A 23,928-nucleotide genomic window follows, 5' to 3' on the forward strand; every position below is an offset into this window, starting at 1 on the left:
TCGTCTGTGTCCTGCCAGACCGAGACATTTTGTTTTTCTTCGTCTCCACTGGGAATCGAATCCATGACCCCTAGGTCCCCCTCACGCGTAAACCACTGTACCAAGGAGGCCGCCTTCTTGATATGGTAAAGTATGTAGTTAATTATTATTTCTTTCAAAAATTCCTTTGGTTTCCAGTTTCCACATTTGTGAACTTTTTTCTTCCTCATAATCCAGAAAACAGATCCAAACAATTCTGTAGTCTTTAATGTTTTTTTGTACATTTATTTGTTCCTATCAATATTACTATTAATTTCTTTCCTAATTAAAAAGAAAAGTAAATTACTCCTTTTTTATGGTCAGAATGGTATAATAGACATGGAAGATATCGGCAAAGAGCACTCGGACAAAGAAATAAGGCCGATGGTTCATACAGTGAAAAGGAAAAGGGAAGAATCTCCAGTGAAAGAAGCTGCCACTTGGCGGGAGGCACTTGGTCCACCGCCGCCGTTTGGAAATACGAAGGTAAACTAGTCTTACTGCAGAGTATTCAAATCAATTAGTAAAAACCTTTTAACCTTTTAAGCTATTGCATAGATTCTATCGCGGGCCTAAGAGCGCGGGGACCGAATCGAGAAATTCCGTAACGAAAAAACCTCACGCTCCCACTCCGACGGGCTCGGAGGTGTGGCTTGAAGGAATGCAATAGCTTTTTTTTTTAGGTTTCTAATTGTGTTTATTATTAAAGAGAAAATTTGTTAAATCCCAATGTATTTTTTATAAAACTTGACATAAATCTTGTCACTTACAGGAGGAACGCTTAGCCTGGATTGTTTTTCAAAAGAAGAAATGGAAATGGCAAATAGATCAAAGGGGATTAAATAACCGCAGTAAAAAAGGTAACATTTTGTTAAAATTTTACAAGATATCATTTAAGGTGATTGCTACGATCTGTTCCCAGCCAATGTCCCGCTAGATGGCGCTGAATTCTACATTTCTAGTTTATTTGATTTTTTGCGTAATTGGAAAAGATTAAGGTCGTAGGAATAGTCATGGCGATTACTGAATATTATATTTTATTTAAATATGTCATATCATTGCCTTAAAATCCACCCAATTCGGTAAAACCATGCGTTTTAACATCTGTCATTGCATACAGGGTCGTTTACACACACAGACGTATACAAAAATGATAAAGATTGAACTCTAGATGGCGTGAATGTAAAACAAGTTTGGCGTGTATGTATTTGAGTAGTTAGTAGCATATTATATTCTGAATTTCTGATCCATGCCTATTCACTCAAAACTACCTAATAACACTAATGATTTGTAACAGTAAATTATTTCAATAGGTAGGTATTTGAACATTTCCCAACAAGACGTAAGAATAATTATTCGTAGGTATACAAGATACAATAACAAATCTAATACACTATTTATTATTTTATTATTTACTAGCGGTCCGCCCCGGCTTCGCCCGTGGTACATGTTTACGTTTTCTCTCCATAAGAAGTAAGAACCATCCTCGTACTTCAAGGAATATAATAAAAAAAGAATTATCGAAATCGGTTCAGCCGTTCTCGAGTTATGCGCTTACCAACACATTTTGCGATTCATTTTTATATTAGACTAGCGGTCCGCCCCGGCTTCGCCCGTGGTACATGTTTACGTTTTCTCTACATAAGAACCATCCTCGTACTTCAAGGAATATAATAAAAAAAGAATTATCGAAATCGGTTCAGCCGTTCTCGAGTTATGCGCTTACCAACACATTTTGCGATTCATTTATATGTATATAAGATTATGTGAAAATAACCAGGAAGGTGAAAAACATATTTACGAAAACATAGTAACATATGGCTGTCGCTACAATAATTATATTTCAATTTTATCTTTTTATACCTAGTAGAACTGGCCGACGAATAAAAAAAATCGTATTAGAATACAATATATTACGGAACAAAAAAAGGATTGTAACTGAATTAGGTAGGTATGTTTGTTTCTGGGCGCACCGTTTTCGACGACGCGACGCGACGCGCGACGTAAGCGTATAGGTATAGGTACCTACTTTGCTAAAACAAACTAATAAAATTGTGTGTCTGTCTGAAAATTCGGAAAAGCATATTTTGCAAGTTTGTGATTACTTTGATAGTTTACCGATTTATAATAATTGTAATTGTAATTGTATAATATATAATTTGCAATGTGGTGAAATTTCATAAAAATCACGGGCCAATTTTTTTGTTTTGAATCCCACCGAAAATATAATTGCGTTATTAGAATAATTAATTACTATACCTACCCACGATCAATTATTACAATATAGTCTCAAATGCATACTAGAGAAATATTGCAATTTGATTCAATTAAAATGCATAGCATACAAAAATAAATTCACAACACAAGAAATTCCGCGCGCAAATCATAGCGCGTGTCAATGAAATCAAGAATGTTTTATATCAAGCCGACGCGGACGAGCGACGACGCGACGCCGAACAAAAGTACCTACGACGGACGACCACGCTTCGAGTTGCCAAACACACAGCCAAACAACAATAATGAGTAATAAATTGTTTACAAAAAAAACAAGTTTTCCATTTTTCTGTATGAGTAGACAGAACTTCAAAACGCCACCTGCTACGGTTTATATTATGAACGATGGTTATAAAAATAAAAGTTATATTTGTTGGTGTAAACTATTTTATTGATCAATAATTTTGGAATTTAAAACTGTCAACATTGATTACAATAAAACGCAGTTTTATTTTATTACACTATTGTTTTTTTATCAAAACATGTATTTGAAGTACCATATAATATTATGCTGATCCAAGCATTTTCACTCAAAACTAATATCACTAATGATTTGTAAAAGTAAATTATTTCAATATACATTTCATAACCAACAAGTAATAATAATAATAATAATGAATCCTTTATTTGCATTTAAACATGGTATTTTAAGGTGTTATAACTTACAATATAATGTTACAGCATGTTTAGCCGTTATTTAACAGCGTGCAAAAATTATTTTATTACATAATATCTATATTCAAAGTATCCAATTAATTTGTCATTCATTCACATTATTCATTATACAATAAAAATTTCAAAATTTATTATACCTAACATACATCATAAAAATCAAGAAACAAATATACAATCCCATTTCATGAGTCCAAAAATTCCTTAACACTATAAAAACATTTCTGTTGAAGCCATTCGTTAAGTTTTTTTAGAAATAATTTAGAGTCTAAGTTTTTTAATTTAGTTTGTACCTTATTATATATTTAGTAAGAATAATTATTATTATTCCTACCTACAACAACAAACCTAAAACACTATTTACTATGGGAAAATAACCAGGAAGGTGAAAAACATTATATTATTATTTACGATTTCGACGCACTCGACTTTTAGTAAAATATAGTAGGTAAACATAATATTATGGTTTTGATTTTTGCTACTAGTATAAGAAAACTGCGTGTTCAAACTACTTGTTTGTCTGTCTGAAAATTCGGAAGTACTTTGGTAGTTTACCGATTTATAATAATATTGTATATATCGTTGTTTAAAAAATATTCAAACACAATAAAATATGATATACTGATTTATCACTGGTTTCAGTGATGAACTGATGAGTCAATGTTAGCCACTATACTTTCGTCATACGTGTGTTATGTGTATGATTGATGTGATTTGCAACGTGGTGATATTTCAGAAAAATCACGGGTCAAATTGTCCCACCGAAAATATAACTGCGTTATAAGAATAACTATACCTACGATAAATTATACATAATACAATATAGTCTCAAATGCATACTAGTGAAATATTTTATTTGAATCAATAAAATAAAAAAAAATAAAAAATAATAATAATACAAAAATAAATTCACAACACAAGAAAATCCGCGCGCAAATCATAGCGCGTGACAATGAAATCAAGAACTTTCGAGCCGACGCGGACGCGACGCGGACGACGAAGGAGCCTAACAAAAGTACCTACAATCATAGGCGGCTCGTGACAAAATTGTATGGCCGTGTTCACTTGAAATAAAACAACGAAAATAGGTACCTACAATAGCGTTAGCAGTACAAAAAAAATGAGCACCACATTATAAATGTCTATTTAATATTTATACACTAAAGATTATAGAGTATTTCAAAACGAATTCAATTATTATTTAGCAATAATTAGAAAATCCCCGAATTTGCATTCGTGATCGTATTCATAGTGTTTGTCTACACTAATATTATAAAGAGGAAAACTTTGTTTGTTTGTTTGATTGTAATGAATAGGCTCATAAACTACTGGACATTTTACCAATGTTTGCAAGTTTGTGATTACTTTGATAGTTTACCGATTTATAATAATTGTATACTTATATCATTGTTTAAAAATATTCAAACACAATATGATATAGGTACTGATTTATCACTGGTTTCAGTGATGAACTGATGAGTCAATGTTAGCCACAATACTAATCACTTTCGTCATACATGTGTATGAACTATGATTGATGTGATTTGCAATGTGGTGAAATTTCATAAAAATCACGGGCCAATTTTTTGTTTTGAATCCCACCGAAAATACATATATTACTAATTGCGTTATTAGAATAATTAATTACTATACCCACGATCAATTATTACAATTTACAATATAGTCTCAAATGCATACTAGAGAAACATTGCAATTTGAATCAATTAAAATGCATAGCATACAAAAATAAATTCACAACACAAGAAATTCCGCGCGCAAATCATAGCGCGTGTCAATGAAATCAAGAATGTAATTTATATCAAGCCGACGACGACGCCGAACTAAAGTACCTACAGTACCATTTACCTTCAGTGTACAATACAGTTTACAGACCTACGACGGACGAACAATAATGAGTAATAAATTGTTTACAAAAAAAAACATAGTTTCTAAGGTCATTAGTTTTATTTTATTTTATTGTTATTTTCTTTGAACGATTGGAAATGAAATTACTCAATTTTTACATAGAACTTTGATTTATTAGAATTATGCTCATTATGTATACGATAACGAACGCGAATGCACGACATCTAGCGCGTCTTATGTCTAAACATCGCCTTTCGTTTAGACATTGACGCGCTAGATCTGTAATAAGTATATAGTCTATGCGCTAGATGTCGTGCTTTATGTCGTGTTTCGCTTGGCAAAAGTCACGCACACTACTGTAGAAGTGTCAATTTTTTCCGGTATTTTACTGTTGTTTTTCTAAGTAAATATTGTAAATTATTGATTAAAAAGGTCGAACGCGCACACATTTCATTATAGAGAAGTGATAAAATGATTAGTTTTAAAGAAATAGTGTCTGTGTTAAGTGTTTAGAGGTAATCAAAAATGTATGGAGGGACGGTCGGAACATCCACCTTAATTACTAATATTTCAACAGACTGTTGTAAAATCCTCTGTGTTTGATATTTAGGTAAATTGGATAAAGACAATACAGTATTGCCAAAGACTGTGGGCGCTTCAAACACCTTGGGTGGATTTATAAGAAGAGCACAGCGCACATTATTAAACACTCCATGGCAGATTATTCAGGTATTGTAATAAAATTTTCTGCATTTCAAAATATTTTTTTGCACGATCATCATTAAAGACACATTAAAGATGCGGCTATGCAAGGGGCATGCGAAGTATTAGTTAGTTTGATTTTTCCGGCTCGAAGAACCAATTTTTCTTAATTAAAATTGTTTTTCGACTGTAACCTCTTTAGGCGCTTTGAGAGTAAAATTTCAAGGGTTGCTTCATAGCAATACCGTAACGTCATGGAGTAAGGCGACGATTTTGGTATTTTTGAATCTTATCAAAGAAGTTTCACTTCTGATACGTGTGCTGGGCACACACGCTCTTTTTTATTTCGCATGTTATGTATGCAAAGATTATTCGAAAAAAATGGTTGTCTGTAAAGTCGGTTTACTGACGATAGTTGAACGTGACAACGCCTTAAGGCCGATTGTGCTTCTTTGTCGCTCGTTTCGCGCTCTCGCTTGCACCTCAAGCCTTACAGAACGCCTCAGAGCGAGGTAACGCCGCATGAGTCATGTTTTTTCGTGCGTGCAGCCGGCTCTATCGAACTATAAGACGTTGTCACGTCAAAAATGCCTAACTACCCTTTTTGCAGATAATTATTACACCGTGTAACCGTTGTTGCCTGTTTCCAGATAGCGGAGACGGGTGAGCCCGGGCTGTTCCGGCTGTGGGCGCTGGTCGGTACCGAGCTACATCAGATCAAGCTGACCGTTCCGCGCGTGTTCTACGTGAACCGGCGGGTAGCCCGCAGCGCGGACAGCGGGCCGTACTGGCGCAAGTGCACCCGCGTGCTGCCCCGCGCGCAACCCGCGCACCACCTGTACCAGTACACCGTGCCCGAGCTGCTCTACCGGGAGAGGCGCCAGTACGTGTGAACAGTGCATGAAAACGAAAGAATTGAAAAAAAGTTTTAATAAAAATACGTGTGGCACTCGGGGACTGCCGCGGTAAAGCTATTGCATGCTATGCCTTCAAGCCACACCTCCGCCCGTCGGAGTGGGGAGCGTAAGGTTTTTTTCGTTACGGAATATCTCGATTCGGTCCCCGCGCTCAAGGCCCGCGATAGAAGCTATGCAATAGCTTAAAAAAAAACTATTCGAACTCATGATTTAGCGGAGCTATTTTGTCGTGATAACAAAAGGTTTTATGAATGAAAAGGGGAATAGAAAATCAATGGTAGTCACGTGATTGAGAGTTGACGATAAATTTGTAAACCGCAGTTATATACGAAGCTGAATTTAATGAGAAATAATCGTTATACAATACTATGTAATATAACACAATACAACTTGTGAGTGCAACCGAACGTGTGAACAAGCACAAACACATTCAGTCTTTGATGTTTGTCAAAGGCCGACAGTCGTCCCGATCGGCGGCAAGCGCGAATACAAACACGGGCGCATGCACAAACAACATGTTTACATGCTCATTCTGCCCGTGCTTGTGCTCGTTGAATATCACTTTGAACCCTCCATCAAGTGTATACGAGCGCTAAAGAAGTGTAAGAGCTTACAAAAACAAATCAAATTTTATATGATTAATCTAATTATTCTATAAAAAAAATTTCAGAGAACTGATGAGCGAGCTATCCGCCCCAGAAATAGAAGGCATATACGAGACACAAATGAGCTTGGAATTTCGAGTTCTTGTACAACTGGGATGTATTTGTACTGTAGACCAACAAGAAGCTAGAAGGTATTTATTTAATACCAATAAACATGTAATATATATTCTTATTTTGTCGATTTTTTTTTTATTAATTTTTTTGTTTTAACTCCAGATTAATACAATTCGGATCGAATAACATGGACTCATTTACGCTCAGTCAACTACAGTTTAAAAGTGTTGCACATCAACCATACCTACAAAAACAGGTCAGCACAAATTTCCATTTCTATCCTGCACTAGTATTTATTATGCCGTCAATTTTTTTTTAAATTAATTATGTATATCTTAAGTTTATTCCATTAAAACTATATTAATTCCATAGGATGATGTATCACCGATAAAACATATATTCCTGTACCAACATTCTGCACCGAATTCCAGTCGGAGTATGTGGTCTCTAGTTTTGGGACCAATCAAACGAGCGTATATTTTTGTTCTCGACACGGTGAAGACAAATCAAGTTCCTAATATGAACACATTGTATTCCGCGGAAAGAACTGCTAAGTAAGGAGAAATATTTATTTGAATATATTTTGGATAAAATAAATTGGCTAAAATGTAATATAAGGTATTTTAGTGTAATTGTATACTCAATTGTGCTTGCGCTATGTAGTTTATGATTTTTCTACGCAATTTTAAGCAGAACATGTTCGAATTCACAATTTCTTAAAACTTCCCATTATAACTATAAATTATTTTGTAGGATAAACTTAGGGACAGAAGAAGCTACATTACCAGGTTCAGAATTAAACTGGGAAGTGTTAGTGGAAACGGAGGCTAGAGCAGTATACCGCGGAATACAGAGGGCGCTGCAACGTTATAGAGACGAGAAGTGTGGGCCCACTGTATTGGCGTTACAGACTTCATTATCTAGTGGTGCTTTGTTAGCTCTAATGCCGGGTAAGTGTGAGTTTATCCTATAGTTGGGACTAAGAAATTTGGTTCAAATAAGTCCTGTGAAAGTCCGAATACAGAGGGCGCTGCAACGGTATAGAGACGAGAAGTGTGGGCCCACGGTGTTAGCGTTACAGACATCATTATCTAGTGGTGCTTTGTTAGCTCTAATGCCGGGTAAGTGTGGGCTTATGTTATAGTTGAGACTAAGAAATTTGGTTCAAATAAGTCCTGGGATAGTCCGAATACAGAGGGCGCTGCAACGTTATAGAGACGAGGAGTGTGGGCCCACTGTGTTAGCCTTACAGACATCATTATCTAGTGGTGCTTTGTTAGCTCTAATGCCGGGTAAGTGGGGGTTTATCCTATAGTTGGATCTAAGAAATTTGGTTCAAATAAGTCCTGGGAAAGTCCGAATATAGACGAGAAGTGTGGGCCCACACCTACACTCAATATCCATATAATTATTGTGTATATTGATCCAGAATACTTTAAAAATAAAACTTCTTCACTTTATAATGTACGTTCGAGAGCTTTGCGTGTCCATACTTAACATTTCTTGATTTCCTTAGCTCCGTATAATATTTTATACAAAAATTTCCAGGTCTCTCGGACTTCCCCTTGGTGCCTCTACACGTTCGAGACGTAGAAACTCTGTACAATACACTGGAGTGGCAGCGGATCGGCGCTCGGGCTATAGTGCGGCATTATCTTAATTTGGACTCCGTTTTGAATCTTACTATAGAACAGTGCAGGTAAAAATAACTAAATGTATGGTTTTTGATGTGTAAATAGATAATGAATCCTCCTTTTTTTCTTTCGTAAAACTTTTTCGAAAGATTTTTCGTATCAAATTTCGAATTAAAATAAATTCTATATGTAGGGATTGCACTTTGTTTATTTTCCATCCCAGAAATAACTATTTTAACCTTACTTTCAACTTTGAGGCGTTAAGATATTATTATTGTACAATTATTCGTGTTTCTTGAAACCGATCTGATGTTATATTCCATTAGGTGTACATTTTGTAATAAATAATTTACAGTACATAATTTTGATAATTTTATTAATACAATAGTTTATATTTATACAGATATTTCCACGTGCCGATCGGCAATATGCCAGCGGACCCAACGTTGTTCGGGGCAGATCTTTTCTACGCAAGGCATTTGATCAAACATAACTTCGTGTTGTGGTGCTCTAACTTGGAACGACCGGATTTAGGTGGAAGGGAAATTGATGATAATAGGTAGGTTTTAAATTTAATATTAAAATCTTGTATCGCTAGTAAAATGATGTATATTTTGTAAAATAAACCTTGTTTGAAAATTTTGTCATTCGTTAAACTCACAGGTTAAACTACGCTGTAACAAAAACTCCATCGTCAAGTAAATATGCCTTTTCGTAGTATTGACAAATGTTCGTAAAATCTTAATCTGCGTCTGTATATTTGAATTTTATATTTACTGCAAAAAATATTCTCTCTCATTCTTTCAATCAACATAGGTATACTTTCCAATATTCAAGTTATTTCCAAAAAGTCATAGATTGACTTGAAATGTATGTTTTTGAAACTTCCTTGACGATGTAACTGTTAATTATTAAAATTAATAATTATTATTTAACAGGCTAGTAAGCGAAGTGGAAGACAGCAAGTCGTGCGCAGTGAGCTCGAGCGGTGCGTACGGCAGTGTGTGCGTGGAGCTGGACACGGACGCGCTGTGCGTGTGTGCGTTGTTACAGGCGCACCACATACTGCAGGTGATTGTGGACCTTATGCACTATGAGATACGGTCGAATATCGCTTGTACAAGTCGTGTCACGTGTGCAGTGTGTGCGTGGAGCTGGACACGGACGCGCTGTGCGTGTGTGCGTTGTTGCAGGCGCACCACATACTGCAGGTGATTGTGGACCTTATGCACTATGAGATACGGTCGAATATCGCTTGTACAAGTCGTGTCACGTGTGCAGTGTGTGCGTGGAGCTGGACACGGACGCGCTGTGCGTGTGTGCGTTGTTGCAGGCGCACCACATACTGCAGGTGATTGTGGACCTTATGCACTATGAGATACGGTCGAATATCGCTTGTACAAGTCGTGTCACGTGTGCAGTGTGTGCGTGGAGCTGGACACGGACGCGCTGTGCGTGTGTGCGTTGTTGCAGGCGCACCACATACTGCAGGTGATTGTGGACCTTATGCACTATGAGATACGGTCGAATATCGCTTGTACAAGTCGTGTCACGTGTGCAGTGTGTGCGTGGAGCTGGACACGGACGCGCTGTGCGTGTGTGCGTTGTTGCAGGCGCACCACATACTGCAGGTGATTGTGGACCTTATGCACTATGAGATACGGTCGAATATCGCTTGTACAAGTCGTGTCACGTGTGCAGTGTGTGCGTGGAGCTGGACACGGACGCGCTGTGCGTGTGTGCGTTGTTGCAGGCGCACCACATACTGCAGGTGATTGTGGCCCATATGCAGTATGAGATACGGTCGAATATCATATATAATAATATTCACTAGACGTGTGCAGTGTGTGCTCCAGTTAATTTTAACATAATGTAAAAAGTTTTATTTTTCTTTTCGTATTTTTTATAATGAAGTAAGACTGTTATTAATCACATAATAATTTTTTTTGCCAGGTTGAAGGTACCAGCGTTGCTACGTCATTCGGTGCACAACATGCAAACATACAGGACGTGATGGCAAATACAGGTTTTTAAAGAATGATAGCTTAAACAAACGTAAAGTAGAAAGATGGTAGATGATCTAAATATTATTTTGGAATGATTATGTAACGACTGAACTAAGTGAATAGAAAGTATAAGAGCCTTTTCCTACAATAATGATTGCAATAGGAATTAATGATATTTCTAAAGCTTTACGAGCACGAAAAAGATTTTTTTGCATAATAAGGATATAAAAAGTGTCTAGTTTATGCTTATTATTTTAATTACAGGTTCAAACGCAACAGTAAACTACGACGAAACGGCGCAATGCAGCGCCGCTTTCAAAATATTACGGACCATGATAGCGTCCTGGTTGAGAGACGTCACTATGTATAAGAATGTGTTCGCTGACTTTCAGATATCACACTTTTATAGGTATTTATAAAGAAAATATTACTTATTAAAAAAGCGAATACGTTAGAGGGTTCATTTCTTTTTAATCCATCCTATGTTACTATAAATTTTGAAGTGAAACTTCTTTATCGGGGTTGGGAAAAAATTTAGTGTAACATTTTTTCGTTACGCGTGACATTTTTCCGTTACGCGCCATCTTTTTCTTATCCCTACCACGCGTGATTCGACGTATTTCTGTAAAGTTGCATATAGTAAATACTATACAAAGTATAAATCATATTTTTCGCATCATACAGGTGGCTCAAAACGCCAACATCTCTGCTCTACGACCCGGCACTCAGACGCACCCTGTATAACCTTATGAAGAAGTTATTCCTTATGTTAGTGGCGGAGTTCAAACGGCTCGGATCGCAAATCGTGTACGCAGACTTCAATAGAATTATATTGTGCACTAAGAAAAACTCTGTTATGGATGGTATCGGTGAGTAATTTTTATTAAGTGTGTTTATGTATATGTCGCAGTTATCTGGTTGAATTTGTTATTTGATTGAATGACTAGCGCCTTCATTGAATGACGACATTTAATTGAATGACTAGGCCGAACGTTGATTTAACAAACGTCACTCAACGTTCAACTAGTTAGTGGATTGTAACATAAACCTATGAACAGAGCGGATTTGTCCCGTTGCTGGGTAGAGCATGCGTCAAATTAAACAGAGGTTGTATATTTAAAAAATATTTTTACAAATATTTATTATATGATCACTTCAACGAAATAATAAATCAAAGAATCACACAATTATAATGACTTATAATAGTTAATAAGGAGATAATCTTTTTTACACTCGCAAAAAAATAAATTTTATCTATTTACGATTTCAGGATATGTGGAGTTTGTAGTACAAAGTATTAGAAATAAGGAATTGTTCCATGGAATCGATATCCGATACAAGCAATGCTGGTCGTATTTACTTTGGCTGGATGAAGCTAATTTTGCGGGAATACAGGTAATAATAAATGTTATCAAATCTATACTAATATTATGAAGCTGAAGAGTTTGTTTGTTTGAACGCGTTAATCTCGGGAACTACTGGTCCGATTTGAAAAATTCTTTCGGTGTTAGATAGATATATTTATCGAGGAAGGCTATAGGCTATCACGATACGACCAAGAGGAGTGGAGCCACGGGGGTGAAACCGCGCGGAGCAGCTAGTTGATAGATAAAAATGCAACAGTATATCGCTATATTCCATACTTATGCATTCTTTTTATTTTTAAAGGGTAAGCTGCCAGAGGGTTTGGTAGAAGTTGGTTCCTCACAAGTGCCGCAGTCTTCTGAAGAAGGAGAGGATCACGAGGTAATTTGTTATTTAATAACTCAGTCCCCGGAATCACAGACACAATAGAAAATGTATTGTGTCGTGGACCGATCGGGCCGCTGGAGGCTCAATGGGTTAATTATGCTTTACCGAAACTTCATGAATACCCAATTAATTTAGAACGTTTTAAAAACACATTTGACATCAACAGCTTTTTCAGAAGCTTAAGAGCTTTATTATTGTTATTTTATTTGAAATATAGTTCACATCAATCTAAATTTAAAACCCTGTTAAAAAATCAATACCCTGTTAACTTTAAAAAAAATATATACAAAGAAAAACCCTGAACGGAAAACAAACAAAAAACTTAAATCCTAATCCATGTACCATCAGAACGCAGTAACAATGCAGTGGAACCTTGCGAAGCAGCTCCCTGGCGCAGTTCGGGAATACTTCTGCAGCGCAGTGGCCGGTTTCCTCAGTGCAGCGCACGCACAACCCACACAACTAGCCACTTTGCTCTCTACGGATATGTCGCAAAAGCTGTTCCAGTGAGTTATCACTATCACTACATAGTATAAAACAAAGTCGCTTTCTCTGTCCCTGTGTCCCTTTGTATGCTTAAATCTTTAAAACTACGCAACGGATTTTATGCGGCTTTTTTAATAGATTCAAGGGGAAGGTTTTAGTTTATAATTTATTAGGTTTTAGACAATGCGGGCGAAGTCGCGGGCGGTAAGCTAGTATACAATATTTCAAGGTTTTTTTTTCAAAAACTCAAACTCAAACATTTATTTATTCAATTAGACTTCTTCGAGAAGCACTTTTGAAACGTCAATACATATTGTTATCATTTACCACCGATTCGGAAAGCAGTATCTATGGAGAAGAATCGGCAAGAAACTCCATAGTTGCTCTTTTAAATCATTTCAGTATTACAATTTAATTTTACAAAATATGTAAGTAACCGTACGTATATATTATCATAATATGCCAAAGAACTGTCCTGCGGTTCTCACGCGACAACCCTCCATGGGTTTTTATCTTCCATATATTCCTTAATGCTGTAATAGGCTCTCTGAACTAAGACGTTTTTTACATAATTCTTAAATTTAGCACTACTAAACTCTTCAATACTATGAGGAATTTTGTTGTAAAAAAGTATACCTTGACCCATAAATGAATTTTTAACTTTAGCTAACCGGTAAAATGGCATTTCAATTTTATTTCTGTTCCTTGTGCCATAACAGTGTCTATCTCCTACTCTTGTGTGTAAGTCTGCGTTTTTGTGTACATATAAAATATTATTAAATATATACTGTGATGGTACAGTGAGGATACCAGTATTCTTAAAGAGATCTCTTAGTGAGTCCCTAGCACGTAAATTATATATAGAGCGTATGGCTCTTTTCTGTAATATAAATATAGTTTCAATATCTGCAGCCCTGCCCCATAGCAGAATTCCATAGGACATAATGCTATGAAAGTAGCTAAAATAAACCAATCTAGCCGTGTCTACATCGGTGAGATGCCTTATTCTTCGAACTGCATATGCAGCTGAACTAAGCTTAGCAGCGGTGGCGGCAACTTTTTATTTGGGCAGTAGTGCATTTTGGGTACTATAGTGTCAATGCCAAAGCCGGAGCGTAAATTTCTAGATGTTTTCTTTCGAAAGACCCTTCCCCAGATAATAACGAACACATCAAAAAAATAATTATAGAAATCGATCCAGTTGTGATTAAGGGAAATAGGGATTCATTTTTATAAAGATTTCAAACTTATTTATTGAGGCGGGAGCACATTATGAACACTAGTGATAAAAACTCGTTTTGGAGAAACACTTAAATCATTTTTGTCCATTATCAATATTAAAAAAATTTGAGAATTCTCATATTTGCTAATTGAAGCCAAATTTCTAGGATCACAGAAAAGATAAGGTCACGTATGCCAACGTTGAAGCTATCGGACCTGGATGATCAGCCCGGTCTCATGCCGGAAGCGCTGGAAGGCTGTACTCCAGCGCTGTTGTTTATTAATGCCCTTTGTAAGGTGCTCTCGCTGGACGAGGCTTTGGAAGACCAGGTATGGGTGTGTAGGTCGTAGGATACATAATTCGTGGTTAAAATTACATTTGAATTAAATTAGATGCAAACGGAATTTTTTATCGTTGATACAACTGTCATAAACTTTAACATATGCAATGTATTGTAAAAATAATTTATCAAAGCAGCTAATCCGGCTTGAAGGACCAAATTCTAACTTGTACGACGATTGAATGGGAAAATATACATACTTAGTTACAACCTTTGGTAAACAACCTTTGTTAAATTTCACTCATTATTTTTCCAGGTGACATTACTCCGCAGAAACTTACTCCGACTGGTGGGTGTGGGTGAATTCAACCCATTAGGCGAATGGAAACGCGCAGGCGCGGCTTGCGAGTTGGCTGAAGTGATCTGCAAAGTGTGCAACCACTGCCGCCATCTCGACCTGTGCTTGCACGCGCAACGCGACGCGAGCGACCAAGTGTGAGTTTGTACTGTGAGTGAGTGGTGTGTGTACTGTGAGTGAGTGTGTACTGTGAGTAGGTGGATTGTGAGTTTGTACTGTGAGTAGGTGGATTGTGAGTTTGTACTGTGAGTGGTGTGCGAGTGTACTGTGAGTGGGTGGAGTGTGTACTGTGAGTGGGGTGCGAGTGTACTGTGAGTGTGTATGAGTGTAATGTGAGTGGTGTGTGAGTTTACTGTGTGTGGGTGGAGTGTTTACTGTGAGTGATGTGCGATTGTACTGTGAGTGGGTGGAGTGTGTACTGTGAGTGGTGTGTGCGTGTGTACTGTGAGTGGGTGGAGTGTGGCAATAAGTTTGTGAGTAGTTGCTACAAGGTCCGGCTTGTAGTCGTCAGCCACTAAGAATATTTTTAGTCCAAGTAATATGCGCAATCTAAAATGCTACTGTTCCTAATTTTATTCCTCTGAACATGAAATATTGATTTAAATAGTCTCTTCAGCTAAAATAAATAATTATTTTTCAACATCCAGGCCGGTCTGCTTATGTCCTACTTGCGGAACTCCATATGAAAATCAAGAGTTGGAGTGGCGACTCATTGAGATATTAAACCGACGAGCCATGTCCTACACACTGCAAGATCTGATATGCACCAGATGTCATCAGGTAAGAAATAATGAACTATATTTTGTAAGGTTTAAAGTACAAATTATCGTGGATTGTAAAATAATTGTAACAGTTATGTAGATTGTATTGATGTAGTGCTAAATAGTTTTGGTCCATCTCAAATATCAGCCTATTTCTGTTTTTAGGTGTATTAGGTAACAGATATTTTTAATTTATATTTGTTCTTAGGTATTTCCATTTTCCTTATATTTCATGTCATTTTCTATGTGGATTTTACAAAATCTTGATAGTAATCAAGTGCATTGAATAGTCGTCTATTAAAAACCACATATAAATTCTAGTCAAAATGTAACTTTGTAACTTATTAATAACTAAAATTTACTTTCACAGGTAAAAAGAGATAATCTCTCAGTTGTGTGCGAGTGCGCGGGAGAATTCGCGCTCATGGTGTCTGTGAAGGAAATCAAGTCACAGCTTGCGACGTTCAAGACAATAGCAGAGTTTTACAAAATGCCCTTATTGTTGGAACTCATAGAATTTAATTTAAGTAATATGTGATATCAGGATATGAATAAAATGTGTTTTAAGTCTTTGTTTCGTTTTATTTCTTATCCATTACCATCGCGATCGTTTATATATTTGTATCCATGAATGAGGACAAACCACTTTTGAGTTTGGTTTAGTAGATATCGCATAAAATAATTTTAAAGTAATTATATCCATACTTAGTAGGTAATAAGGTAGGTAATTTCTTTTCTGTGGAAGTATTAGGTATTAGAGAGGAAGTAGTCAATACTTTGCGATTTCGTACCTTTTCTGAATATAGAATTTTTTCTTGTTAGTCTGCCTACATCTTTTACATAAAATATCAATATACAACAATCACGAGAGTTGAATTTAAAAAGTTTAAAACTATGAAAAATGTATCCGTTCTGACAGCCTACTTTATAACAAGTCAAACAGCATAAAAACTATCGAGTGTTTTTTTTTTAATCGTCTCGTTGTACGAGAAATGAACTAGGTACTTAATATCTACCTTCACTGAACTGATTAGGATGATAAGTTAGGACGTACCTAATGAAGCTCTGCAGTCTGTAAGCAATAATACTATGTACAAGAATAACACATATACGCGTCCGAAAAGATTCTATGAAATGTTCTAAGAATGCTCGTTCGCTCAATGTAAACGGCGCTAGAGCGCGCGGGCAAGTACACGCTGAATACGAGTTTTCGTTTACACTAAAAGATCACGAAAGAACAACTTGCTCTATGTTCGTTTAGAAGTGCATTTACATGAATAAACATGGAGCGAGAGCTAAACGAAAACTCGTATTCAGTTTTGTTTAGTATTAATTTAATTAAAACATTGCATAGAATCGTTTCATACGCTCTAAGAACAACGAAAGAATGCTTTAAGCCTGTTTACACTAAAATTACTTTTATTTTATTATTTACTTTTATTATTATACTTTTATATTATTATTATTAATTGAATGTGATGTATAACTACGCAATTATGGTCAGCCGGTGTCAACTTTGTATGGGCGAATACACAGGCGAATATTAGGGGCGAATTAAATTGCGCTCAGAGTATAAATATTATGTATGTGTTCTGTGTGTATGGTTATTTCACATATTATTAATTGACTATTTTATATTATTTACTATCTGTGGCTCATTCTAATAACAAAGCGAGTTGTCGTGTTTCTAAGCCAAATATAAATATTTTCGTATTTAACATTAAATTCAATGGAAAAAGGCCGAATTTTAACGAAAATCGCATATAACAGATATAGTTACAATACTATGTGCTTATGATATGATCACCATTTGCATTTTGCAAAAACATGATATGTAAATGATTGTTTGCCTTTAATTTTAGTGGGATTGTTAGCGTTGCTTGCATTTAATAATAAAACAACAAATCTGTTAATAATAATTATTTAATAATACAATTACATAGGAATTAAAAGAACGAAAAATTACACAAATTCAATTGGTATATGATCACAAAGTACTCCTCTCATCATTGGATGTCTGTCCTAAGCCCTTGGATACTTCACTAATGCATTGCCACTGTCCTTCAACACTCTCTCTCCATAAGCTAACTTTATTATCTCCCCCGGAGACGGCCAGAATGTTCCCTGTCAGTGACCAGCTGACACTCCATACAACATCATCAAAGGTGTTCAAAATAGTTGGCGTCCAGGATACATTATCATCACTTGTCCAAATGACAACTCGTTTGTCTTGCGAGCAACTTGCAATCATGGACTTCTGCAAGCCCAGAGAAGGTGCCCAAGCCACATCCCTGACCCAATCTATATGCATTTCTAGACGATTCTCTTCCACCCATTGATCTCCTTGTTCTCTCCATATCTGTAAATAAATGTAATAAAATTATCATTAAACAACAATATTACAAATATGTAAGTGACATTAATTAATGAATAGTTAAAAACTTTTATTTGATATGAGTATTTTATTATGTTTTGATTAATTTATTAATATTTAGCAATAAAAATTCATATGATTGAACACATAATATATTGCCAACATTAGTTATGCAACATGACTAACCTTAATTAAATTGTCACATCCTCCAGACACCAGTCTTTTAGGGGCTTCTTTATTTGTAAGTGGATCTAAGCTCAGATCTGCTGAAATTGCTGGGCACCAGCTCACGGAATTAACACCTATAGCATGAGCTCCAGATATCTTTTTAACATCCCAGTTTCCAACATCATTATTGTAAGTGATTATGGAAATGGAGCCGTCAGAACTGCAGCACGCTAGTATCAATCCATACTCCGCTGGTGCCCAAGCTACAGAGTTGACAGAACTTTCGTGACCGGTGTATTCATACAGCTTTGTCCACTCGCCGGCCTCTTTCCAAATTATAACTTTCCTATCGTATGAACAGGATGCTAGAAGGTTACCATACTTTGGATGTGCCCAAGCAACTTGCCACACCGGCCCAAAATGACCCTTGAGGTCGGCTGCGAGAGTTTGAGTACCACTTTTAATATCGTATATTTTCACGGAGTTATCAGAAGAACAAGTAGCGAGACGCAGACCGTAATAATCTAACTCTGCGTCATGGATCATGTCTTCATGGCCTGTATCTATTGTGTTGAGTACGCTTATCATTTTGATTTTTTTAAGAAATACAGTGAAAAATATCAACGTTTGTAAACTCGTGAATAGGTTTTCAGACACTTATTATGTCAAAAAAGTTGACGTGGAAGCACATAGGTCATTTGACAATAGGTAAATTATTATTGTGCACTGGTAAAGATAACATATTTACAGATTATATTGCACATTTAAAACTTTGTTTGAAGCAACTAGTCAGCTTTATGTCGAATGAAATTATTCGTTTAGCTAAGCTTAACTTTGGTTAACATATTGGTATGTGAATAGAAAGTTTTGAGGAAATTTTTAAGAACATACGAAATTTATAGTCTAGATGTGTCAATGTCATTGAAAGTCAAACTGAAAGTAAAGGAAAAGTTCTTGACCGATCATCCAAATTTACCTCAAAATATTGATGAGCTAATCGTAAATATATAAAAATTATGAAAAGTTTACTTGATAGAAGCTAACAAAAATGTCTGAGAAAGAAGGAGGATTTTTCTATAACATCGAGAGTTTGTTGGATAAGGATTACCGTGGCGTAAACGTATGTTATTTGGATATAAATAATATAAGCACCTAAGAATATTTTTCATAACATAACATCACCTTTCAGATCGCCGTATACAGCATAGCTACTGCAGGACTCGCTCTAGCGATACATAAAATCCGCCCCGTAAGTAGTATTTCGAAATTGAGGATAAATAAAGCTAATAAAACGATATTATATAATGTTTTGTGTACAGGTGAGCAAGTTTTCAAAAGCGAGTAAAATACCAGAACACTTTATAAAACAACATGAACCACTGAAGGGTGTGTATGCTGGAGTTCAGCATTCACCAGTAAGGCTTTTGGTTAATCACAAGGCTCCTATTTACTTGCCTCTATGGCATTCAAGTAAACCTCCTCTACCAGTGAAGGTAATTTTACGAATTAACTTACATGTAATTGATTTTAATGACAACTTATATGATTTATAATGCATAAATAATATTTGTAGCTGTGGGGAGTTGATATTGTAAGTGGTAATGCTGTGAATTGGCTCGAGTGTGTTGCAAAAGGACAAAAAGTTACTTTAAAGCCAATTGCCAGAGACAAAGATGATTTAGTTTCCACTGTACTGTTGCATTTACATCAACCAAAGGTTTGTAGATAATTTTTATATAATGTACCAGATTACATACTATTTAAATAATTATGATAAAAAATTTGTAACTGTAACATTCATTTGATTTTAGACTAAAACTGTGGAAACTCTGGACCTTGGACAGAAACTGGTTGAACTTGGTTTTGCTAAAGCTTCTGTGCCACAACAAATTGGAAAGAAAACAGTTGAATCTAAAATAGCCCCAGCGCTCTTATCTGCTGAGAGTCATGCAAAGAGTCTAAGAAATGGAATATGGTCAGATCAACTGCCACCAGTGCCTTTCTATGTTGTGTATTGGAGAAAAGGGTGTTACATGACCAAAGAGTTGCTTATGCTATCCACAAAGAAATTATTACAAATGATAGTTTTCCTAACAAAAAATGCATTAATGGGTGCAAAATACATCATCCGCAGACCATTCAAGTCCAACTCAAAACAAATACAAGCAACTTAAGAATTGCATTTTATTTATATGTTACTTAATAGTTAGTACCAAATGTGTTATAAATTGCAATATAATTATTTGGTTACTTGTCTTCCTACATGACTTAAAATTCCATTCTGTATATATTTGTTGAAAAATAAATTTACTAGTTAACTGCTTTCGTTTTTAATTTGCAATACTCTTTATCATACTATTTAAAATATACTCACCATGTGCATAGTATATTTTTTATGACATGAATCGTAAAATACTATATTAGTATCATTAGCTTTGCTAAATCATACACAGTTCAACTTCCACAGCTTTACTCAAGTTCAAATAGATTCAATATATTGACACCGGTCACATGACATTTCAATACAAACAGTAATTCAACACTATTCCCTTATTTGTATATTTATATTATATGAACTGTATTTCTAATATTTTCTGAATGATATGAGGGTGCAAAATTATTATTTTAAAACTTTTCCCGAACATTCTTGATTGTGAACATGTATAGAAGCAAAATCAAGTGGTTAATGATTCTGATCAATGAGATATGATACATTTTATATAATCTGTTAGGATAATAGAAATAAAAACTACAATAATTAAAAAAAAGCACTGTTTATTCAAATTAAATATGAAGTATATATTACATTAAAATATATATCTTAATTAAAATAGCAAAAGAAAAATACAGCTAATAATCTATTGAAATAATATCCATTAACCATGTTCACATATTGAACAACACCCAGTAATTTTGCCTTAAGATAATGTCATAGTAATATAAACATAATTGCATTTATTTTACAAAAATACTGCTTAAAAATTTCTCAAAACTGGAAAGAAAATACTATTTATTTATGTATTTAAAATGATATGACCTTACGTCACAAATTATTCTAGATAACATTGCAACATATCCACAATTTAACACCTCGAAATGAAGGATGTCGGATATAAAAATACAAAAGCAAGTCTGATCTCCATACGGAGTGAACCAGTTAAAAATAGGTCGAAAAATAGTGTAGGGGTTGCGACCCATATTCACTTAATAGAGGAGTAATTGGCGCGGGTGTTCGGGCGGGACTGTGCATCGTCAGAGGATGGAGCAGCGGGACAGCCACGAGGTGGGCTTGCGCTGCTGGTCATTTGCTTTCAACTGATGGGTGCCACCTCTGCCACCGGGTGGGTTGCTCGCCTCCTGTTTATTTAAAGATGCAAAAAATATTATATGAAACAAAAATTTTAAAATAATAAAAATATGTATATTATTTCAATCACATCCAGAGAGATTAATATATTGACAAATTTTTTGCATATTAGATTATATTACTCTAGGTAGATACCTAGCTGGCAACACCAGTGTTGCCAGCTTTGTCTTAAACCTAATAAATAATATACTAACCCTTCCTCGTGAATCACTATAAAGAATACTATATAGACATTAGGACAGATGCAGGAAGCGACTTTGCTTTATATTATCTAGTATTTAATAGTTTTATGTATTACAATACATATTATATTCAATTATGTAAGGTCAGTTTCTGTTCAAAGTTAAAATAAAATGTATATAACTATTTATACTAACTTAACTTACACTTAACAGTCATGCAAACAATTATGTAAATCACATCTAATACTATCTAAAACTATTATTAGTACATATTTAGTATAGACTTTTACTAGTTACAATAAATAGTAGCAAAATTTGTGACGTAGAAATAAGTTTACAGTTTTAATAAAAATAATATTGCCTACTTGTTGTCGAACTGGTTTGACTCAAATTTTAATTAAAAACCAATTTAACACAATCTAAATGTTAATTTGATAAATCACAGCATACATACATGCATTAGGTAAGAGAAGAATTTGTAATATTAGGTAGGTGGAATCTTATAAGAACATGAGTTTATGATCCATAAAATAGTAAAGGAAAAAATAACATCTACATATTATGGAACTAGATATTTTAAAATGACAGCTACGTCTGTGTTAAATTTTTCATCAAGACATTGATAAGGTTATGTTTTCTAAACAACACAAACAAAAAGAAAACAACACTAGTGTTAACCAACGAAATATTACCTTCTGTGTTCATAGAAAGCCATGTAACAAGAGAAAATATGTATTAAGATAAAATATGTAATACACTTAATGCAATAAAAAATTCTTATTGGATAAATTTGAACATAAATAATATATGAATTGAAATCATACCTGTTTCTTCTCCATCTTAGCTTTGATATCCCTTGCTAATGTATAAAAAGCATATTCCACATTTAACGAATCCTTTGCTGATGTTTCTACAAATTTTATTTGATACTCTATTGCTAATTGTTCTCCTCTTTCCTTGGAGACCTATGAATGAAACAGTATTTTAGATGTATTATTAATACTACAGTCAAATTATATCAAATTATTTGTTTATTTCCCAAAGTAATACCTGTCGTTTTGCATCCAAATCGCACTTATTGCCAAGAATCATCTTTTCCACATCTGCACTTGCATTTTCCTCTATGTTTCTTATCCAATTTTTTATGTTTTCAAAACTCTTCTCATTTGTAACATCATATACAAGCATTATTCCCATAGAGCCTCGGTAGTAGGCTGTTGTTATCGTGCGGAATCTTTCTTGACCGGCCGTGTCCCTAAATGTACAGTTAGCAGTTTATTATTGTTTGAAAGATTAACAGCTACCACTTATCAGGAAAATAACTCACCATATTTGTAATTTTACTTTTTTGCCATCAAGATCAATTGTTCGTATTTTGAAGTCAATGCCTGCAAGAATTAGGTGTTAAACTGTAAAGTCAACTAATTAAAATTAGAGTGTATGATGTCATAAACAGTTCATTCATTTAATTCGATAAGGGCTCCATTTATCAAAGAGCCGCGCCCTTTTTCACAACAGATTTGTTGTGGGAACGAAAATGATTGACAACAAACGTTCACAAAAAATGTTCATCAAAGCTAATTACGTACAAAAAAATACAACTTTTTTGACAATAACCTTTAGTACAAAGACATGAATACTTACCAATAGTTGATATAAATGAAATATTGAAAGCATCTTCTGAAAATCTAAATAATATAGATGTTTTTCCGACACCTGAATCACCTATTAGAAGCAATTTAAATAAATAATCGTAAGTTTTTGCCATTTTTTTACAACAATCTGATTACAGAATACACGGCCATTCATTTGGCATTTTTGAGTAATCGCTGGTGTTGCTGTGTTGGAGTCAAGAGTTGGCGACTATTCTCTTATTGCCAGCCATATTAAAACTCTGTGATATTTTTTTAGCCGTAATTTTTGTGTTTTTGTTGGCTGCATTTGTTTGTTTACTTTAGGTAAGAGAAATGAAAAATCTACAATCTACTTCCTAATTTATAATTATTACATATCATAGTACCGATCACGGTAGATAAATTAGTTAATTTTATTCTGTTAACTTCCCTGAACTTATTCAATTTCTTCTATTTCTATTCAGTTTTGTTCAAAGTTGGACTGTGGACACAGCAATTATCAATCTTTACGCATTATGTAAAGCCAAGCGGCTTTC

The 23,928-nt window shown here is 35.0% G+C and overlaps 4 protein-coding genes across 5 annotated transcripts in view; 2 read left to right on the top strand and 2 right to left on the bottom strand.

Moving 5' to 3' along the window:
• The window catches only part of LOC123699646 (DNA polymerase epsilon catalytic subunit 1), a 34,886-nt gene extending 18,649 nt beyond the window's left edge, over window positions 1-16,237 (top strand). Inside the window, exons 22-42 of the mRNA XM_045646642.1 lie at window positions 343-504; window positions 791-878; window positions 5,441-5,559; window positions 6,183-6,415; window positions 7,120-7,245; window positions 7,331-7,424; window positions 7,541-7,722; window positions 7,922-8,118; window positions 8,717-8,867; window positions 9,206-9,361; window positions 9,741-9,873; window positions 10,756-10,828; window positions 11,073-11,217; window positions 11,493-11,677; window positions 12,079-12,203; window positions 12,477-12,554; window positions 12,909-13,066; window positions 14,435-14,597; window positions 14,865-15,043; window positions 15,554-15,686; window positions 16,038-16,237. Coding sequence (XP_045502598.1) covers window positions 343-504; window positions 791-878; window positions 5,441-5,559; window positions 6,183-6,415; window positions 7,120-7,245; window positions 7,331-7,424; window positions 7,541-7,722; window positions 7,922-8,118; window positions 8,717-8,867; window positions 9,206-9,361; window positions 9,741-9,873; window positions 10,756-10,828; window positions 11,073-11,217; window positions 11,493-11,677; window positions 12,079-12,203; window positions 12,477-12,554; window positions 12,909-13,066; window positions 14,435-14,597; window positions 14,865-15,043; window positions 15,554-15,686; window positions 16,038-16,205 — 3,048 coding nt within the window. The 3' untranslated portion in view covers window positions 16,206-16,237. The remainder of the gene's footprint in view (window positions 1-342; window positions 505-790; window positions 879-5,440; window positions 5,560-6,182; window positions 6,416-7,119; window positions 7,246-7,330; window positions 7,425-7,540; window positions 7,723-7,921; window positions 8,119-8,716; window positions 8,868-9,205; window positions 9,362-9,740; window positions 9,874-10,755; window positions 10,829-11,072; window positions 11,218-11,492; window positions 11,678-12,078; window positions 12,204-12,476; window positions 12,555-12,908; window positions 13,067-14,434; window positions 14,598-14,864; window positions 15,044-15,553; window positions 15,687-16,037) is intronic.
• Window positions 16,238-17,572: 1,335 nt separating this feature from the next.
• Window positions 17,573-18,890, bottom strand: LOC123699755 (protein SEC13 homolog). The gene is made up of 2 exons (XM_045646774.1): window positions 18,228-18,890; window positions 17,573-18,026 (listed from the first exon to the last, which is right to left on the bottom strand). The coding sequence occupies exons 1-2, from the start codon at window positions 18,795-18,797 to the stop codon at window positions 17,655-17,657; spliced, it is 942 nt and encodes a 313-aa protein (XP_045502730.1). The 5' UTR covers window positions 18,798-18,890; the 3' UTR covers window positions 17,573-17,654.
• A 243-nt stretch (window positions 18,891-19,133) lies between these two features.
• On the top strand, window positions 19,134-20,530 carry LOC123699756. The gene is made up of 5 exons (XM_045646775.1): window positions 19,134-19,329; window positions 19,399-19,458; window positions 19,529-19,702; window positions 19,783-19,926; window positions 20,021-20,530. Exons 1-5 carry the CDS (start codon window positions 19,258-19,260, stop codon window positions 20,381-20,383), a joined length of 813 nt encoding a protein of 270 aa, XP_045502731.1. The 5' UTR covers window positions 19,134-19,257; the 3' UTR covers window positions 20,384-20,530.
• Window positions 20,531-20,981: 451 nt separating this feature from the next.
• Window positions 20,982-23,610, bottom strand: LOC123699816 (ras-related protein Rab-8A). Of its 2 annotated transcripts, XM_045646847.1 has the most exons (6): window positions 23,403-23,610; window positions 23,086-23,146; window positions 22,809-23,013; window positions 22,583-22,723; window positions 22,451-22,453; window positions 20,982-21,566 (listed from the first exon to the last, which is right to left on the bottom strand). In XM_045646847.1, the coding sequence occupies exons 1-6, from the start codon at window positions 23,524-23,526 to the stop codon at window positions 21,462-21,464; spliced, it is 639 nt and encodes a 212-aa protein (XP_045502803.1). In that variant the 5' UTR covers window positions 23,527-23,610; the 3' UTR covers window positions 20,982-21,461. The 2 variants fall into 2 exon arrangements, with proteins under 2 accessions (XP_045502803.1, XP_045502804.1); XM_045646848.1 differs by lacking the exon at window positions 22,451-22,453 and having other exon boundaries at window positions 23,403-23,608.
• Between the last annotated feature and the right edge of the window lie 318 nt (window positions 23,611-23,928).

Source organism: Colias croceus, chromosome 18, assembly GCF_905220415.1.
Source record: "Colias croceus chromosome 18, ilColCroc2.1".
Classification (NCBI taxonomy): Eukaryota; Metazoa; Arthropoda; class Insecta; order Lepidoptera; family Pieridae; genus Colias; species Colias croceus.

Excerpts from the sequence above, each read along its gene's own strand:
- LOC123699755 (XM_045646774.1), bottom strand. The coding sequence starts at position 18,797 with ATGATAAGCGTACTCAACACAATAGATACAGGCCATGAAGACATGATC. Across the intron at positions 18,027-18,227 it reads GATGTGACAATTTAATTAAG|ATATGGAGAGAACAAGGAGA; the intron begins GTTAGTCATGTT and ends ATTTATTTACAG.
- LOC123699756 (XM_045646775.1), top strand. The coding sequence starts at position 19,258 with ATGTCTGAGAAAGAAGGAGGATTTTTCTATAACATCGAGAGTTTGTTG. Across the intron at positions 19,330-19,398 it reads AGGATTACCGTGGCGTAAAC|ATCGCCGTATACAGCATAGC; the intron begins GTATGTTATTTG and ends ATCACCTTTCAG. Across the intron at positions 19,927-20,020 it reads TGCATTTACATCAACCAAAG|ACTAAAACTGTGGAAACTCT; the intron begins GTTTGTAGATAA and ends ATTTGATTTTAG.
- LOC123699816 (XM_045646847.1), bottom strand. The coding sequence starts at position 23,526 with ATGGCAAAAACTTACGATTATTTATTTAAATTGCTTCTAATAGGTGAT. Across the intron at positions 23,014-23,085 it reads AAAGTAAAATTACAAATATG|GGACACGGCCGGTCAAGAAA; the intron begins GTGAGTTATTTT and ends CTGTACATTTAG. Across the intron at positions 22,724-22,808 it reads ATTTGGATGCAAAACGACAG|GTCTCCAAGGAAAGAGGAGA; the intron begins GTATTACTTTGG and ends TTTCATTCATAG.